The sequence below is a fragment of the Hyaena hyaena genome, unplaced genomic scaffold (assembly GCF_003009895.1).
Source record: "Hyaena hyaena isolate Hyena2069 unplaced genomic scaffold, ASM300989v1 scaffold_20, whole genome shotgun sequence".
Lineage (NCBI taxonomy): Eukaryota > Metazoa > Chordata > Mammalia > Carnivora > Hyaenidae > Hyaena > Hyaena hyaena.
Window position 1 is genome coordinate 5,922,729 of NW_024080652.1, and position 18,095 is coordinate 5,940,823.

Sequence of the window (18,095 nt, forward strand, 5' to 3'; positions counted from 1 at the left end):
AAAAAAAAAAAAAAAGTTGGGAAAATAGAGAAAAGTAGAAAGAAGTCGTCTATAATCCCGTTATGTTAAAAAAAAGACACCACTACTTCTATTTCTGTGCGTCCTTCCTCTGTGGCACCGTGCACCCAAACTCCCGAAGCTTTCTGGATAATACTTGCTTATTAGTATGACCAGTTTATGAGGGTCCCTTGAACCATGCTTAGTCTTACTGAGTGCTTTTGCAGTTTATAAAATTGGGGTTTTTCTCACCACCCATCTGTAACCATTGCTTTCCTCCTTATTTTTATAGGAGATGGTGACTAAATACTCTCAGCAGATGGTAAAAGGAATGTTACAGTTACTTTCAAATTGCCCGGCAGAGACTGCGCACCTTCGAAAGGAGCTTCTGATCGCTGCAAAGCATATCCTCACCACAGAGCTAAGAAACCGTACGTCTACCTTGTCTTGGAAACTCCCTCCCACCCCCAGGGAGTTTCTAGTCTGCCTCATCTGGGGAGTTAGGACCCACATCTATGAGAACGCTGCGAAATTTCTAGACTTTTGCAGTTTATATGGAGAAATACCTTTATTTCTCCATAATGAGTAAGCATAACATGTTGAAGAAGGGGAGGACTCCGGGGCTGTGAGTAAAGGGGTATTTAGGGGATATGGCGCCTCTTCTCCAGGCAAGTGTGGGCCAATAGTGGCAGCTTTTTTTTTTTTTTTTTTAAGATTTTTAAGTAATCTGTATACACAGTGTGGGGCTTGAGCTCAACCCCAAGACCAAGAGTCACATGCTCTTCCGACTGAGCCCCCCCAGATGCCTCGATGGTGGCAGCTTTTAAGGAGGATGGGACATGCCTCTGCCAGGGGACGGGACGCTCACTTTGTCTGATTTATCCTCTGATACTGACTGTGATCCCAACTATGTCTTTGACAGCAGACGGCCCAGCAAAGCCAGGGTCTCTGACTGAAGTACAACCTGTGTGACTTTTTCTTCCGAGGAATGCTTTTCCTAATCTAGAATGCTCATTATAGCAGGTTGGCTACTGTGACGTAGCCCACTGTGTCGTTGATGTCATTGGTGACGTGGGTACTGGGTGTTTATGTTCTAGAGTTTATCCCTTGCATGGACAAGCTCTTTGACGAATCCATACTAATTGGATCAGGATACACTGCTCGGGAGACCCTCAGGTACAATACTCACCCCATGAGATCTGTTGGCTAAATGCAGGGGTTCGGGGAGCCCCAGCACTTCCTGTCTGAGTGTTTCAGCAGATGCTTGCTATCAACACACCTGTAGTCTCCTGTGGGGATTTAGAATTGTGGGAAATTTGGAAATGCCCTGGGTTGGTTTTTGTGTGTTAGGGTAAAGGGAGAAAATCAGAGTAGTTGTCTTGATTTAAATTGGAGGCACAACTTTATCAGACTTATATTAGTTTTTTGGCGGGGTGGTTTAGTTTTGTTTTTTATGTATTATTATAAAAGAATATTTAAGAACCCAACAAGAAGAAAGAAGGAAAGAAAAACTTTGCTCTACATAAAGATTTCAAGTAACCTGGATAATATTTTGGTATATTTTCTTCTAGTCTTGGTTTTTTATGCATTTCATAAAATAAATGTGGTTGTGACCATGTTTATTTTATCCTTTTTTACGGTATAAGATGAATCAACATTAGTAATTTTTTGGTTCTAATTTGGGAGCTATGATAGATCTTTTGAAAAATACGAAGAACACTTTGAGTATGACTGTTTGCTGTGATGTCCATATAAAATTGTTAACAAATACGAAGCTAGTTGTTATATAGCGTGGGGTTGACCCTGTCTGCAGCTGGGCATCAGATGGGGTCACTCCTGCAAGTCCTGGAAAGCATGCCCCAGATGTGGTGTGACCCCAGGGCAGGTGGTGGGGGAAGTGGCGGCCCCCAGACGTGGCCCCGAGGGAATGCTGAGATGCTCATTAGCAGCGGTCTCTGCCCACAGGCCCCTTGCCTACAGCACGTTGGCCGACCTCGTGCACCATGTCCGTCAGCACCTGCCCCTCAGCGACCTCTCCCTCGCTGTCCAGCTCTTCGCCAAGAACATCGATGACGAGTCCCTGCCCAGCAGCATCCAGACCATGTCCTGCAAGCTGCTCCTGAACCTGGTGGACTGCATCCGCTCCAAGAGCGAGCAGGAAAGCGGCAACGGGAGGGACGTCCTGATGCGGATGCTGGAGGTACCGGCCCTCCCGGGAGGTGTCAGTGCTCTGCACTCTTTATCTCGATGCCCACGTGCCCATTGCTAGACTCATAGCAGCGCTTCACTGACCAGGTCGTGTGGCTGCCTGATTGCTGAGCTCAGTCCCAGGGCTCAGACTGCCTGGGTTCAAATCCTCCCCCCTCCCCCCTCCCCCCAGCTAAGTGCCCTGGGGCAAGATGCTTAACATCTCTGCCGGCCTGCTCCTAACCTGCGATGTAGTCCCAGGGTCCACCTCCCAGGATTGTTGTGAGCGCTAAGTAAGCAATATGTGGACGCTCTCAGTACAGTTCCTGACAAGTATCTAGAAGAGCTATTTGGGGACACTATAGCTTAGCTGCCAGCCCCTCTGGGGAGGCCCTCAGTTGGGTGTGTGCAGACAGTACAGTGCGATTGCCGAGGCTGGTGGGCACTAGAGTGGGTCTGGAGTAGTCTGGGCCGCATGTCCAGGGTTATTCGACAAGTCCTCCAGCTTGTCTGAGCCAGATTCTTCACAGTGACAGGGGAGGTAGGGACGCCACTGTAGTTCTTGGGGAGAACTGCACACTTCTTTTCGGCAAGTGGTTTCAGAGAGCTTCTCTTCCTGTCTCCTGGAAGGGTTGCCAGCCTGTGGAAGAGGAATGATTTTGGTCTGTCTTTCCACCTTCTCTTTCTGCTAGGTCTTTGTCCTCAAATTCCACACCATTGCCCGGTACCAGCTCTCTGCCATCTTTAAGAAGTGCAAACCTCAGTCAGAACTCGGAGCAGTGGAGGCAGCCCTGCCCGGGGTGCCTGCTGCCCCTGCAGCCCCCGGCCCTGCCCCTTCCCCTGCACCTGTCCCCACCCCCGCCCCGCCCCCACCCCCGACCCCAGCCACCCCTGTGACCCCAGCGCCTGTGCCTCCGTTTGAAAAGCAAGGAGAAAAGGACAAGGAGGACAAGCAGACATTCCAGGTCACAGATTGCCGAAGTTTGGTGAAAACCTTGGTCTGTGGGGTCAAGACCATCACGTGGGGCATAACATCCTGTAAAGCACCTGGTGGTAATTCTGCTCTTGAATTATTTAGATGGGATGTTTTCTGCAGAGTGGGTTTTGTTCACATTAACTGATTGTGCTCTCTCTTTTCCAGAAGCTCAGTTCATTCCCAACAAGCAGTTACAGCCCAAAGAGACTCAGATTTACATAAAACTTGTGAAGTACGCAATGCAGGCTTTAGATATTTATCAGGTAAGGAAGTGCCCGCATCCCAGGTTCCCGAGTGTGGAAAACCCCTGTGGGATGAGAGATGCTGGTGATGTGATGGAAGGGGTCTTGAAAGGTCCGTTTGGCTTGTCTGTAGTGTTTGTACCCCCAGGTTTGCTCTTGGTCTGTAGCGTAGCATCGCTTTAGTGGTGAAGGTTGTCCTTGTGTCATTGTGAGCACTTTGTGGGGGAGGTGGTCTGTGTACACGGAATGCAGTAGAAACAAGATCGAGGTTCCCACGTGGAACACTTAGCAAAGCTTTTTTGCTTGTTTTAATTATTTTCCAAAACTAAGCTGAGAATAGAGAATTAAAAAAATGGGGTGACGTTTATTATGTAATTCAAATGTAGCCAGTCCAGTTACACTATGGAATAATACAGCCAGGGACGCCTGATGCTCATGTCCGCGGGTTTCTTCCCTGTGCCAGGTCCAGATAGCTGGAAATGGGCAGACCTACATCCGGGTAGCAAACTGCCAGACTGTCAGAATGAAGGAGGAGAAGGAGGTGTTGGAACACTTCGCTGGCGTGTTCACAATGATGAATCCCTTAACGTTTAAAGAGATCTTTCAAACGACGGTCCCTTACATGGTGGAAAGAATCTCAAAAAATTACGCTCTTCAGGTATAAAACTTTGTCTTATCCTTTCAACATTAATTTTAAAATTATTCGTTTACGTGTGGAGTACTTGGCATCCTCTTTATTTTGAGGATGTTCTAAATGATATGCTTAAGGATGTGCTTGTAGAAAAACTGAGAAATATTAGGACATAGTATTTCTTGTTCAAAATCTCAAGATGTCTTGGATCAGTTTCTTTCGTTAGTAGACATTCAGTGTATGTTAGATGTAGGCTCCTGGTATTTGATGGTGAAGATAAAACAGGACTTGAGTATTTGCAGTGAACGGCTCTACTCAGTGTTCATCAGATTAATTAATTTTTTTCCCAGGGTGGATAATTTCTTGCAGTGTCTAATACAGATTTGATTTTGTGTTTTTGGAAAGTTCATTCCTTTGCGTTAAGGCTCCTTTGAGGATTATTTTTGTCAAGCACTGTTCTCCTTTTGACAGATTGTTGCCAACTCCTTCCTGGCGAACCCCACTACCTCGGCCCTGTTCGCCACCATCTTGGTGGAGTACCTCCTGGACCGCCTGCCGGAGATGGGCTCCAGCGTGGACGTCTCCAACCTGTACCTCAAGCTGTTCAAGTTGGTCTTCGGCTCAGTCTCCCTCTTTGCAGCGGAAAACGAGCAAATGTTGAAGGTAAAGCTCATTTAGAGCCAGGAGTACTTTGTGTGGGGGTGTTTTTTTTTGTTGTATTTTAAGTCCTGTTCTCACTTTTGGCACGGAAACTGGAGTTGGTGTTTTTAGATTTGTAAGGTGCTCTTTGAGTTCATAAATATTTGGGCCAATAAAAGCCCCAACGTGAAGAACGTTTTACAGGTTTCTAAGCAGACCTCGATGCATCCATGGTTTAAAATGAAAGCTCAGAATGCCTCAGGTAGGCGATGGGCTGTCATTAGTATTGCCACCACTACATTTTTTTTTTAATTCCAGTCTTTTTTTTCTGGATGACACAAATAAAATAGCACATCATTCTTATTTTTAAAATTGAGTGATGGAAAAAAACAAGGAAAAAATGTCCTTACCAACTTCTCTCATCCAAAGAGAAACAGGTGGCTTTTGTAACAGTTCTGACTGTCAGCCGTCTGTCTTCAGCGCTAACTTTGTGTCTTCGCTGTGTTCTGATTTTCCTTGGCAGTACGGGGAACATCTCATTCCGGGACCACTTGTTTCTTTTTCCTCTTTATGAATTCTAACTAATTTGTATTTCTTACGAGGACCGTTTTGGAGGGATGTGTCTCCTACGTGGTGGATGACTAATCCAGTATAATTTGATCTCCTTGGTTATTTGATTTTATCAAGTAGCTAAAAAAAAAACAAACATCTTACCCATGGTTACATGTCCCACTGAAAAGGCAGCAGATGGTGACACAAAAGCTTAATAAAAATTCACTTCCACTTAAGGCAAAATAGTTTAATTCCTGTAGAAAGCTGAATATTAGCAGCATTTGTATCTGAAGCATGGTGTCTTCCCGCAGGGGAGTTCTGAAGATGCAAACAAGATCCTTTTTTTTTTCCCCTGGAGCAGCAATTGTACAGATGGTGACCAAGAGCACCAGCGATCTCTGCGTCTATGTGACCGCTTCCTCAGGCTTTCTCCGTTCTGTAGCAGTCACTTAGCAACAACCTGGACGTTAACTTTTGTGGTCCTCTGAAAGGAAAACACTTGCATTTTTCTAAGAACAAATACTTATAATCTGTGTCCACAGAATTTGGTGTCCTCAAAAAATTTAATTTTGGGGGCGCCTGGCTTGGGTGCCTCAGTTGGTTAAGCTTCAGACTTCAGCTCAGGTCAGATCTCACAGTTCATGAGTTCGAGCCCTGCATTGGACTCTGTGCTGACAGCTGGGAGCCTGGAGCTGCTTCCAATTCATTCTGTGTGTGTCTCTCTCTCTTTCTGCCCTTCCCGCTCACACTCTGTCCCTGTCTCTCAAATATAAATAAATGTTAAAAAATTTTTAAAAAGAAAATTTTAATTTTTTCTGACGTTAGATACAGAACAACAACAAAATGAAGATAAAACCTGCTGGTAGGATATGTGCATACGTACATCGTGTCACGTGTGGTAACAAGTTGGGAATGATGTCAGTGGCCACACCAGCACTCCACATTCATTGTAGACATATCTGTAGACCGTTTCATATGCAGCCAGACCTGTCATGTGTTCAAACCAGTGTTTGGAATACTAAATAAAAAGCTAATCTGGCTTAAAATGGTAATTAAAGTGACATAAGCTAATAAAGTGCCTTTTTTTTTTATTAAAGAAAATTTTCTTTCGATTAAGTCTTCTAAAACTTTCCAATCTCGGTGTTTGTGTCTCTTTCAAACTTCGTGTATATTCTATTTGATAATGAAGTTTCACTTTCTATAGGTTACTTTCTGCATTTAGATTGTTCTAGGAAACGGGCATCTTCATCTTGTTTGATTATTTAGTCTTAAGAGGGAAGTGACCACATTGAGTTGCAGAGCGGGCAGACCCTCTGGTCCCTGCACCCGAGTGTTGGGTTTTCAACATCGCGTATCTGCGCGGTAACATAGGAGCCTATTAGACGCTTCTTCCAAGGCCAATTGCTGCAGACCAATGTATTTCAAGACAAATTAATCTCAGCCAAATAAAGGTTGGAAAGCTCTTGTTTTGTTCTGCTTTTAGGAATGAATTCATCAGAATTCTCTTCTTTCCGTGTTTGTAGCGTCCCTTCAGCATGAGTTCTGAGGGTTCATCCCCTTCTCGTTTAGAGTGTGTTAACCTGCCTTTTCTCCCCCGCACAGCCCCACCTGCACAAGATCGTGAACAGCTCAATGGAACTTGCACAGACTGCCAAAGAGCCCTATAACTACTTCCTGCTGCTCCGGGCCCTGTTCCGCTCCATTGGGGGAGGTAGCCATGACCTCCTGTATCAGGAATTTTTGCCTCTCCTACCAAACCTCTTGCAAGGTCAGAGCAGTGATTTGTTGCCTCTTAGTCTTGGGTGCACGTATGGGTTTGGTTCCTGTGGTTGCGGGGTTCATTCATCCTCTGCGTCCAGCGAAGGTCACGGTGAGGGGATTTATGTGCATGTCCCCTGCTAGAGGTGTGTGCGTGTCCGTGTATCCATGTCCGTTCCTGTGTCCCACTCTCTTTAAAGGTGGTAGGACTTTGAAGGGAGCCCTTCTGTTCAGGGATGGACCTTCCCCTCCCTACTCAGAGTTGAACAGGAATTGGAAGGTTTCCATCACCTTGGTTAGGACTTCATTGTATTTTTGTAGCATTTGGTAAGCAAATCTAGAAAGTGGTTTCTAATGGCTTAATAGTAATATCAGGGATCCCTTGTTTGAAAGAGAATCGGAATAAGGGAACAAGCACTTATGAAGCTGATTTTTAAGTTTGTATTTTTACTTTGAGGTAAATTTGCATAACCAGAATCCTGTAATTCCAGTGTGATCAGAATGCTTTCAAGATACAGAGCTAAAGGGGATCCTTAAAGAGAAACCATTTAGGGGTGCCTGGGTGGCTCAGTCGGTTAAGTGTCCGACTTCAGCTCAGGTCATGATCTCACGGCTTGTGGGTTCGAGCCCCACATCAGGCTCTGTGCTGACAGCTAGCTCAGGGCCTTGAGCCTGTTTCAGATCCTGTGTCTCCCTCTCCCTCTGACCCTCCCCTGCTCATGCTGTCTCTCTTTTTCAGAAGTAAATAAACATTTTTAAAGAGAAGCCATTTACAACAGACAGTACCCAGGAGGCATTGGGAAATAGCCATGTTGTCTATAACATGGCCATGAGTCCACCCCTGCAAGGTGGCCCATGATCCAGCTCCACCATCTGGGTTTCACGTCATCTCCAGTCATACCCCAGCCTGAGTCCTCTGCTCTGAGGAGTCTCATTTCCTCCTCTGGAGGCTCATTTCTCCCCACCTAGTTTGTGCAAGTGGGTCCCCTTCTGGGAACTTAACCTTCTCCTCCTCCTGCTTTGGACCCTGAATCCCCTGCTGCTACTTCGTGATGCCTTCCCTGATCTTTCTTTTCTCTGCACTCTCTCCGTCCTGCGCTGCCTGGGATGCAGCCACTGTTCTAGGCCTTTCTCTTTCTAGCTGGTCTCTGAGCACTCTGGGCAAGTCCTGATCTGACCTGTTTCAGTTAGGAAGAAGCTTGGCTTACCCTCAGGAAGAGTAGGGAGGTTGACTTTGTGAGAAGGACGATCTCCATTTGCAAGAAGTGAAAGTGGATAAATTTATTTTACAGCAGAGACCTCAACTGTGGTCTGTTGTAAGCCTGAGAAAAGATGTGAAGTTGTAAACTTCAAGCTTGAGGTGAATGTACCTTCTTGGAGTCTGTGTCTCTGGATCGGGCTTGTTAAAAACATAACATGATTTTTTGGGGGGCGCCTGGGTGGCTTAGTCGGTTAAGCGTCCGACTTTCGCTTAGGTCATGATCTCGCGGTTTGTGGGTTCGAGCCCCGTGTTGGGCTCTGTGCTGACTGCCAGCTCAGAGCCTGGAGCCTGTTTCAGTCTGTGACTCCCTCTCTCTCTGACCCTCCCCTGCTCATGCTGTCTCTCTCTCTCTCTCCTAGAAATGAATAAAACATTAAAAAAAAATAATAACATGATTTTTAAAAGATCAAGGTGTAATATTAGCTATTTCATTCAGAATCCTTAACATTAAATAATTGCGTTAGAGCTTAAATTTTAGTTGTGTGCAGCATGCTGTTGTTACTATGAACATGACAGACAGAGGGGTCATGGTTCTGGAATAGGTTTAGCTAATGTAGGTGAGTCATAAAGCGTCTTCCTGTCATCATGTTGATGTCTGTAATAAAAGGTGGAACAGTTACTCTGTACAGTAACTCTGGCCCGTTTGGGGGTGACTTTCTTCTCTGATGCCCCCAAACCCCGTTTCTAGGCCTGAACATGCTGCAAAGTGGCCTGCACAAGCAGCACATGAAGGACCTGTTCGTGGAGCTGTGTCTCACGGTGCCTGTGCGGCTGAGCTCGCTCCTGCCCTACCTGCCCATGTTAATGGACCCCCTGGTGTCTGCCCTCAATGGCTCGCAGACGCTGGTCAGCCAGGGCCTGAGGACACTGGAGCTGTGCGTGGACAACTTGCAGCCCGATTTCCTGTACGACCATATTCAGCCGGTCCGCGCAGAACTCATGCAGGTAAGTGTGCATCCTCGCAGGGGCCAGGGGTCAGGCGCTCAGGGATCTGGTTTCCCTGGGGCCGTCAGGCTAGTTAGTGGTTTCCAGAAATGACGGGCCCCCAGTGAGCTGTCTGCACCCTGTGTTGGGCTCTCTGCAAGATGAAGTGGTGTAGTTTTCACCTTCTTTATAAGTCTCTTGGCGTGCAAAAAGATGTGAAGAAATATGTCTTAAATGTACATATGTTTTGCAGCATTGCCCCTTTTTCAGATGGTTTTCATGGTGTCACATACTCATTAAGTTGATGACCTGTGAAGGCAGGTGTTATGGTTACTCTGTGCTGCCAGGAAGGGCGTTTCTTTGTCCACGAAAGACCTTGAGATATTGCAGTAAAGAGAAGCACACTCCTGAGAGAAGTGCAGGTGTCCACTTTGGGGTCAAGGGAAGTGAAGTAGATAATTGAGATCGTTTTGAAAACATTTTCTCTTCATTAGAGTTTGTATGTCAAGTATTGGGTTTTTCCTTCATGTTTTGTTGTTGTTACGGATTTATGATGTAGTCAGTAATTGTTAGAAGTTGAGGCTGCCTGTCAATCATCTGCCTCTTTGCTTTGGAGTATTTGACCCCAGCTAGAGGTCAGAGTGCCAACTTTATATGATGGAGACTCCATAACCCTAGAAGACAGGAGTCCACATTGGAAACTGCAGCGTGCACTTGAAGCTGGGTTTGGGGCACTTTCCTTACCAGTCCTGAAATAAGGACCCTGCGCACCATCTGCGTGGGAGAGGATGGTCCTGGAGGTTGGGTCAGGGCCTCCAGGTCCACTCTCCCAGCTGTCCTTTAGAGGACTGATGGAGACCCTGACTCAAGAGAGAACAGCACTGTTGGTTCTGGAAGACAGACCCAGGGCCTGACCCAGGTGTGGGTGAGCACCATGTGGGAGGAGGAGGTGGGCTGGGCTCATGGGCCCCTTGTTATTCCATGAGGCAGACAGCCCTAGGGAGAGATGGGCGAGTCTCCTTCTTGCTTTTGGAGACGCAGAAATACACTAGACAAGTGTCATAGTCTGTCTCTCTGTGGTCCCATCAACCAGCACTTGATCCCAATGCCACCCCCTCCCAGGGGGTTAAACAGAAATTCCCTTTCCTGAGGGTACATGGGGAGTAGTTGGACTGGGTAGAGGGGTGGAGATGGGGGCTTAGCACCTCTCAACAGGGGTTCATGACGGACAGGCATTTGTGGACTTTTAGAAATGTAAGAGAAATTGAAATTCTGTTTTAAAGAAAAGTTCCAAGATTTTATGTTGCCTATTGCTAGACGCTGATATCTAGTATTGTTACGGAAAGTGATTTAATAAACTTAAATCCACATAATTTTTTTTTAAGCTTATTTAATTTTGAGAGGGAGACAGAGCATGCCTACGTGTGCACATGAGCTGGAGAGGGCAGAGAGAGAGAGAGTGTGAGAAAGAGAGACCGAGAAGCCCAAGCAGGTTCCTTGCTGTCAGTGCAGAGCCCAACAAGGGGCTCGAACTCACGAACCGTGAGATCATGTCCTGAGCCAAAATCAGGAGTCAGACATTTAACCGACTGAGCCACCCAGGTGCCCCTAGACAGACATAGTAATTTTGAGGACTTAAGATAGTTTAGGTGAAAGAACGTGGGAAGATTGACAAAAGTTTTTTGAAACAGTTGAGTGTGTGTGGTCCTTATAGGCTGATAATGAGGTGCATATGCTTGTTATCTGTTCCCATAATGGAGGGCCTGTCATGATCTGTTTTTGCCCTTTACCGTCTGACGTGAGGTTTGAAATGTGTAAGATCGTTTATATATCCTATTTGCAGGAATTTATCTTGTTTATAAGTTATAAAGCCTAATAATTGAAGTAAAAACCTGAGAACCCACTATCAAATCCAGGACAAGAACTTTAACAGTAAAGAGCATTTCCCTCCATGCCTCTTCGGATCCCATTTTGTATATATGCTTAGATGATATATTGCTTAGTTTTCTTGCTTTTGAGCTCTGCGATATTTATCGTATGCTACTGCTTGTGTTTCCCGAGCACAGAAGAACATTTATGTTTGTATCTGCATTTTCTTTTAAAGACAGAGTTTTTCCGGAAGGATACATAAGACTAATAACATTGGCTTCTCCCAGTAAGGGGAAATGTGCGTCGAGGGAACAGAGATGGGAAGAAGAATTTTTGCTGTATGGTCTTCTATAACTTGTGAATTTTGACTTGTGAACCATGGGAATGCATTGCCTTGCAAGGATTTTAATCAAAGTTCTTGGGTTTCAGGCTTTATGGCGCACTTTACGCAATCCTGCTGATAGCATTTCTCACGTGGCCTATCGTGTACTTGGTAAGTTTGGTGGCAGTAACAGGAAGATGTTGAAGGAGTCCCAGAAGCTGCACTATGTTGTGACTGAGGTTCAAGGCCCCAGTATCACAGTGGAATTTTCCGATTGTAAAGCATCTCTTCAGCTCCCAATGGAGAAGGTAAATTTGGAAGTCTGCAGGAGCTTCTCAAAGATACTATACATTTCATTTTAAGAAAGCGAATTTCTGTTTGAAAATATGTAAATAAAATATGTACTTTCTTGGGAGGGAATTTCTTTTTTACAATTTGATTTTTAAGTCACCTCTGTACCCAACGTGGGGCTCTACCTCACAGCCCTGAGATCGAGTCACACACTCTGCGCACTGAGCCAGCACAGTGCCCTTTGGGAGGAAATTTCTAGCTCAAGGGACAAAATGTTTTGGGGGAGCAGCTTGGGCAGCGAGGGGGCTTTCCTAACATCAGGAGGCCAGTTGGGGTGTACTTCCCCAAGAACTCTGGACCCTTGAGCAGTTTCCTCCTTTCTGATGGAGCAGGAGACGAGGATGCCCAGCCCATCCTTTCATTGAACTTGGTTTGTCCCATATGTGTCACTCCTGAGCACCTACTGCCCCCTTCTCTGTCCAGACGTAGCATCTGCTTGCTCTCCTGGCCCCTGAGCCCTCTGCGGACAGCTCTGTGGCCTCACTCTGTCTGCCACGTAGAACTCCTGTCTCATTGGGGGAAAATGGGCAGTGTGCCCAGCTTCTTGCCAGAGTGTCTGCTCTGCTACTCTCACTGTTCCCCCGTCACCTCATTGAGCCCCACTGGTCCTTTGTCCCGTGCATGTTGGTTCACTTGATCATGATCTACATTGTTGAGGTTGACTTTCCCCATCGTAGAGCCAGTCACCTTCCAGCTTGGTGTTATAACTTTTGTTACCATGTCTTTTCAGAATGTTTATCTAGTCATTACATACTGGGTGTTTTTTTTAATGATTTATTTATTTTTGAGAGAGAGCATGCAAGTGGGGGAGGGGCAGAGAGAGGAGGACAGGGAATCTGAGGTGGGCTCCACAAGCCTGATGTGGGGCTCGAACTCACATATTAAACTGAGATCATAACCTGAGCCGAAGTCAGACACTCGCCTGACTGAGCCACCCAGGCGCCCTGTACCAGCTATTTTTTTTTAAAGGGTGTTAGAGTAGGCCTTTGCGTGCATCTGAGTCACCCTGCCGTTTCAGTAAGCCAGATGCCACCTGGATTCCTGAACTCCTTGCAGATCTGGTTTTAGGCCAGCATTCCATGGCCTGGAGCCACTCAAAGCCCTCCCTTTGCTCAGGGCTATGTGTCCTGTTTGTGTCATAGCATAGGTCTCTTGCCTTTTCACTTCTCTGTATATAAAGCTTACCCACGTAGTGAGTTCTGTGATTTTTTTTTTTTTTTTTTTTAAATCAGGCTTTATTAAACATCTGGGAGGAACGATGCCTATCGTGAATAAATGTCCCTCTGGGGTTCTCTTCCATCATCCTCTCTGTTTCCTGTCCTCCCCCCTTCTCAAGCACATGCATTGTCCCAGACCCTCTCCCAGCCCATAGATGGGTGTCTTCTCCAGACCTTAGGGAGAGACACAACCCCAGCTTCTCGCCCAAACCTTAATAAAAATATTTGCCAAATAAAAACTAGTTTCCTCCTAAGAACACAGCTAAAATGCTGTCTTTACATTCCAAGTTTCTGTAGTGAACATCCTGTGTCTGTAGCATGTTCACACAGTTCAGGTAATTTCTTAACCCAGGACTGTTGGCTTCAGCCTTGTCAGTGGCATGGTTACTAGTTGTGAAAACTAAGGTCTCTGACTTTCATTAACCTCTGCATAGACTAAGCAGAACAGGAAAATCTCTTTAGACATAATTTCTCCCCCAGAGAAGAAACCAAGTTTTGAAATAGGCTCCCGCATCTTCCTGGACTTCCCCACAGACGTTGGGTGTGTGAGGGGCCGGCCTCCTTGGAGGTGGTGGCCAAGGGCACACAGCACCCCACACAGCTGGAGGGGCTGCCAGGGCCAAGGAGATGAGCTCATGGCCAAGACAGGGGCTAGCGAATTCCCACTAAATCCTGCCTGTGGCACATGTTACAATGCTCTATTCCTTTGGCAGCCAGTTGGCTCAAAGTTTACATTGATTCTTACCACTTCTGAAATAGTCCCCACATGATTTGTTACCTGTTGGCGACCAGGGTGGAGCAGTGGAAGGAGGGACGGTGCTGCAGTGCCCCCGGGCTCGGGCATGACAGCAAGGACCTGTCATGCTCTTTGTGACCGTGTGTGAGTGTGCAGGGCAGGCTGCTGTCCCTGTCGGCCCCCTCTGCTTCCTTATACACAGCCTAGATGAGTCTTTCATCTTTAACACCCATCACTTCTTCCACTTAACAGGATTTACAGCTATAGAATTGTCAGTAAGGCTAATCTCTTAGCTGTTAAAGACTTCTCTTGATTTTTTTTTTGTTTGTTTGTGATTATGCTTCCCCCGCCTTCCTGGTCAGCCTAATTGAACAGGATAAAATGTATATGTAGCTGTGTAGGTTTTCTGAAGAAATAAAGCTCTTTTATCTTCTAAAGAGAGGATTTTGTAGTCCTGTAATTTCTGCATAAACTATGATTGTTGTGTTTCTTTGCTGTAGGCCATTGAAACCGCTCTGGACTGCCTGAAGAGTGCCAACACCGAGCCCTACTACCGGAGGCAGGCATGGGAGGTGATCAGGTGTTTCCTTGTAGCAATGATGAGTCTAGAAGACAATAAGCACGCCCTCTACCAGCTTCTCGCACACCCTAAGTATGTTGGGGACGTGGTTCTCTGTGGGTGGTGCGTCTTCCGTCAGGATGTAGGGTGGAGAGCGCCTCCTAGGGTCTCCGTGGTGCTAGGACTTTGCTCCGTCAGGTCGGGAAATCGGCCTGTGATCTGACTCGTGATGCTTCTCTGGGCTTTTAGAGAAAATGAAGAGGAGAAACTGGGTGCTTGAGGATTTGAATTTACCACAGATTCAGAGTCTCTCTGATTGTTGCCTCCTGAAGCCGTCAGCTTCAGGAAGTAAGGGTCTTGTCCTTTTCTGACCTGTTATGTACCATTATATCCATAGCGCCAGAGATGTGATAGACATTCAGTGGATCTTTTGCTTTTCTGGTCCATGGTGACCCTTCATTCCCCAAATGCTTGTCATGTGGTATTTATGTTTTGTTCTAATCAGTTAAGGCTATGGCCCTTAGGTGGTGGTGTTTTGTGATCAGGTGTCTGAGTTATCTTTCTGTGTTACATATTTTAGGGAAGGGACTTTTGCTCTGTATTTACATGTTTCTCAGAGCATCGGTGATGGGTGGTCCATGTGCGGTCAGTGAGGCCCCTAGCCAGGTCCGATTCAGTTCCCATGGTGATTTTTTTTTTCTTTTCCTTTCTTTTCTTTCTTTCTTTTTTTAATGTTTATTTTTCAGGGAGAGAAAGGCAGAGTGCTAGTGGGGAAGGGGCAGAGAGCGAGGGAGACACAGAATCTTAAGCAGGCTCCAGGCTCTGAGCTGTCAGCATAGAACTCAGTGCAGGGCACAAACCCATGAACCATGAGATCATGACCTGAGCTGAAGTTGGATGCTTAAGACTGAGCTACCCAGGCACCTTGGCAGGGTGTTTGTTCAATCTATAATAAGTATATACCTTCAAGAATTTTAATTTCTATTTGATTGTTAATGGGAATGTTTATTTTTGAGAGCGAGAGAGTGTGCGCGCATGCACGCAAGTGGGGGAGCAGCAGGGAGAGAGGGAGACACAGAATCTGAAACAGGCTTCATGCTCTGAGCTGTCAGCAGAGAGCCCAGTGCAGGTCTTGAACTTTGAATGGCAAGATCATGACCTAGGCCACAGTCGGTCACTTAACTGACTGAGCCACCCAGGCACCCCAAATGATTGATTGGTTTATTTCTTAGAATTTGGCTTACTTAGTTATAAAAGACTGAAGTCAAACATACACTTCCTTTAAAAACCTATCAAGATACTAAGTCTGTTGCCACGTTGTGATTTTGCTCTGATTCCTCCTCTGTGCTCATATTAGGTAGAACACACTTGATATCTCTTGAACTGCTGGTTATAGTGGTGAAATCCATCCTGTTGTTAGAATTCATTCCAGGTGTTGCTAGAATTAGAGCAGAGAAATGAATGCACTTGGGCCTGTCTGAATAAGAGGAAGGTTGGCAGGTTGAAAATCAAATTAAAAAAAGTGCTGGTGACATCATCAGGTCAGGACTTGGGTGTTGTGATGATGGATCCAATTTTGTCTTCTAGCTTTACAGAAAAGACCATCCCTAATGTCATCATATCACATCGCTACAAAGCACAGGACACTCCAGCTCGGAAGACGTTTGAACAGGCCCTGACTGGGGCATTCATGTCTGCTGTCATCAAGGATCTCCGGCCCAGCGCACTGCCCTTTGTCGCCAGCTTGATCCGCCACTACACGATGGTGGCAGTTGCCCAGCAGTGCGGTGAGTGGGGCAGCACAAGTGCTCATGTGACTTCCCTGGGCTGCTTCCCAAGCTCCACCAGGACATCGTAGTGTTTCAGAGAAGCAGTTCGGCTGGTTGATTTTTGGCTTTTGTTTTTTAATCCCCACTTATTGCGGGATAATTGGTATTTCATTGATGGGTGCAGCATTAACTTAAAAATGGTGACCACGTTTCATTTGTAAAATGTGCCCATTTAGTATTTTGACCCTTTGTTTTTCATGAAAATGGGGGCGGAATACTTTGGGGGCACTCTGCGTATTAAACAGTTTCTGGTCCCCCTTGTCGCCTGTCTCCTCTTGTGTTGTTTTCCGAGGCCCAGCCTCCCCTCTCTGCCCTCCAGCTGTCAGCCTGCTCCCCCAAGTCTCCATACTTGTCTCGGCTCCCTGCTACCCCTCCTCTGCTTTGAGGCCCTCAGGCTCTGGATGGGAATGGGCCACTTTTGTTTGTCTCTTTACTTCTCTTCCTAATCCATCCAGATGGTGCTTTTGCAGAAGGCAGTAAAAATGCCCTGACACTGTCAGTTACTAAGTTTCTGGACACTTTACTCCCGGCTTCTGCAGCTCCTCCCAGACCAGCACTGGGCAGGTGTTCCCAAAGCTCCTCACTCTCCAGAGCGGCCAGGCAGCTTTCTCTGAACACCACAGAATATCTAGAACTTTCCCTCTTATATATCTCGCCTTGGCCTTCTTGGCCTGGATAGTCAGTGCTGTATGGTTTATCTTAGATCATTTCTCAGTGTCCCTATTAACTGTCTTTCCCAGGAGACCTGTAGGCTGCTTGATAATGCCTATCTTGCTGGGTGCCTCTAAGGCATTAATTAATAGCAGATTATTTTCTGTGTGTCTTGAGTGTCAGGCCCAAGTTGCTTTTTAATTATTATTTGTATGTCAGGAAGTCCAGAGCATAGCCCATAGTCATTTCTTTGCTGTGTTCCTTGGTCTGTTCAGTGATTGTTAAGTTTTTTTTTTAATATTTTATTTTTGAGAGAGAGAGCGTGAGTTGGGGAGGGGCAGAGAGAGAGGGAGACCCAGAATCCAAAGCAGGCTCCAGGCTCTGAGCTGTCAGCACAGAGCCCGACACAGGGCTGAGCCAAAGTCGGATGCTTCACCGACTGAGCATCCAGGCATCCCTAATATTTTAAAACAAGGTACTTGATTGTGGTTATCATTTTAAACTAATTCATTTTTGAATTATGACTGAGAAAATCTGAAAAGAATATTTATAATGGAAAAATTTCAGAAAAATCGCCTTAGTGTGAATTAGACCACTTAGTTTACAAATAGTTGCAGTTTAACAGAAGTTGGTCTAAAGTACCAGCGCTGGCAAATTAGGAGAAAGACAAATATATGACTTCACTCGTATGAAGACTTTAAGGTACAAAGCAGATGAACACAAGGGAAGGGAAACAAAAATAATATAAAAACAGGGAGGGGGACAAAACATAAGAGACTCTTAACTATGGAGGACACTCAGAGGGTTGCTGGAGGGGTTATGGGAATGGGGATGGGCTAAGTGGGTAAGGAGCATTAAGGAATCTACTCCTGAAATCATTGTTTCACCATATGCTAACTAACTTGGATGTAAATTAAAAAATACATTATTAATTAAAAATTAAAATAAAGAAAGTACCAGTTCTGGCTTTTGCTGAGCTCCTGACCTCTAATTTGAAAATGAGGTATTTTAGGGGCACCTAGCTGGTAGAGTTGATAGAGTATGCAGTTCTTGATCTTCAGGCTCATGAGTTCAAGCCCCATGTTGGGTGCAGAAATTACTAAAAACATAAACTTAAAAAAATTTTAGGGGTTCCTGGGTGGCTCAGTTAAGCATCTGACTCATGATCTTGGCTCAGGTCATGATCTCACTGTTGTGAGCTTGAACCTTGCATCAGGCTCTGCTGAGAGTGCAGAGCTTGCTTGGGATTCTCTCCCTCCCTCTCTGCCCCTTCCCTGCTTGCATGTACACACGTTTTCTCTCTCTCTCTTTTTATAGTTTTTAAAAAAATTTTTTTAATTTTTAATTTTTGAGACAGAGACAGAGCATGAGCAGGGGAGGAGCAGAGAGAGAGG

General features: G+C 45.8%; 1 protein-coding gene across 9 annotated transcripts in view; it reads left to right on the plus strand.

The window, feature by feature from the left end:
- The window catches only part of LOC120227957 (transformation/transcription domain associated protein), a 111,523-nt gene that overhangs the window by 19,449 nt on the left and 73,979 nt on the right, over window positions 1-18,095 (plus strand). For 8 of the 9 annotated variants that reach the window (XM_039226022.1, XM_039226028.1, XM_039226025.1 and 5 more), the window contains exons 12-23: window positions 290-428; window positions 1,095-1,173; window positions 1,963-2,197; window positions 2,877-3,237; window positions 3,326-3,423; window positions 3,866-4,060; window positions 4,505-4,696; window positions 6,827-6,992; window positions 8,932-9,188; window positions 11,466-11,666; window positions 14,163-14,314; window positions 15,809-16,008. In XM_039226022.1, the coding sequence (XP_039081953.1) occupies window positions 290-428; window positions 1,095-1,173; window positions 1,963-2,197; window positions 2,877-3,237; window positions 3,326-3,423; window positions 3,866-4,060; window positions 4,505-4,696; window positions 6,827-6,992; window positions 8,932-9,188; window positions 11,466-11,666; window positions 14,163-14,314; window positions 15,809-16,008 (2,275 nt within the window). The remainder of the gene's footprint in view (window positions 1-289; window positions 429-1,094; window positions 1,174-1,962; window positions 2,198-2,876; window positions 3,238-3,325; window positions 3,424-3,865; window positions 4,061-4,504; window positions 4,697-6,826; window positions 6,993-8,931; window positions 9,189-11,465; window positions 11,667-14,162; window positions 14,315-15,808; window positions 16,009-18,095) is intronic. The other variant, XM_039226027.1, reaches the window with a different exon arrangement.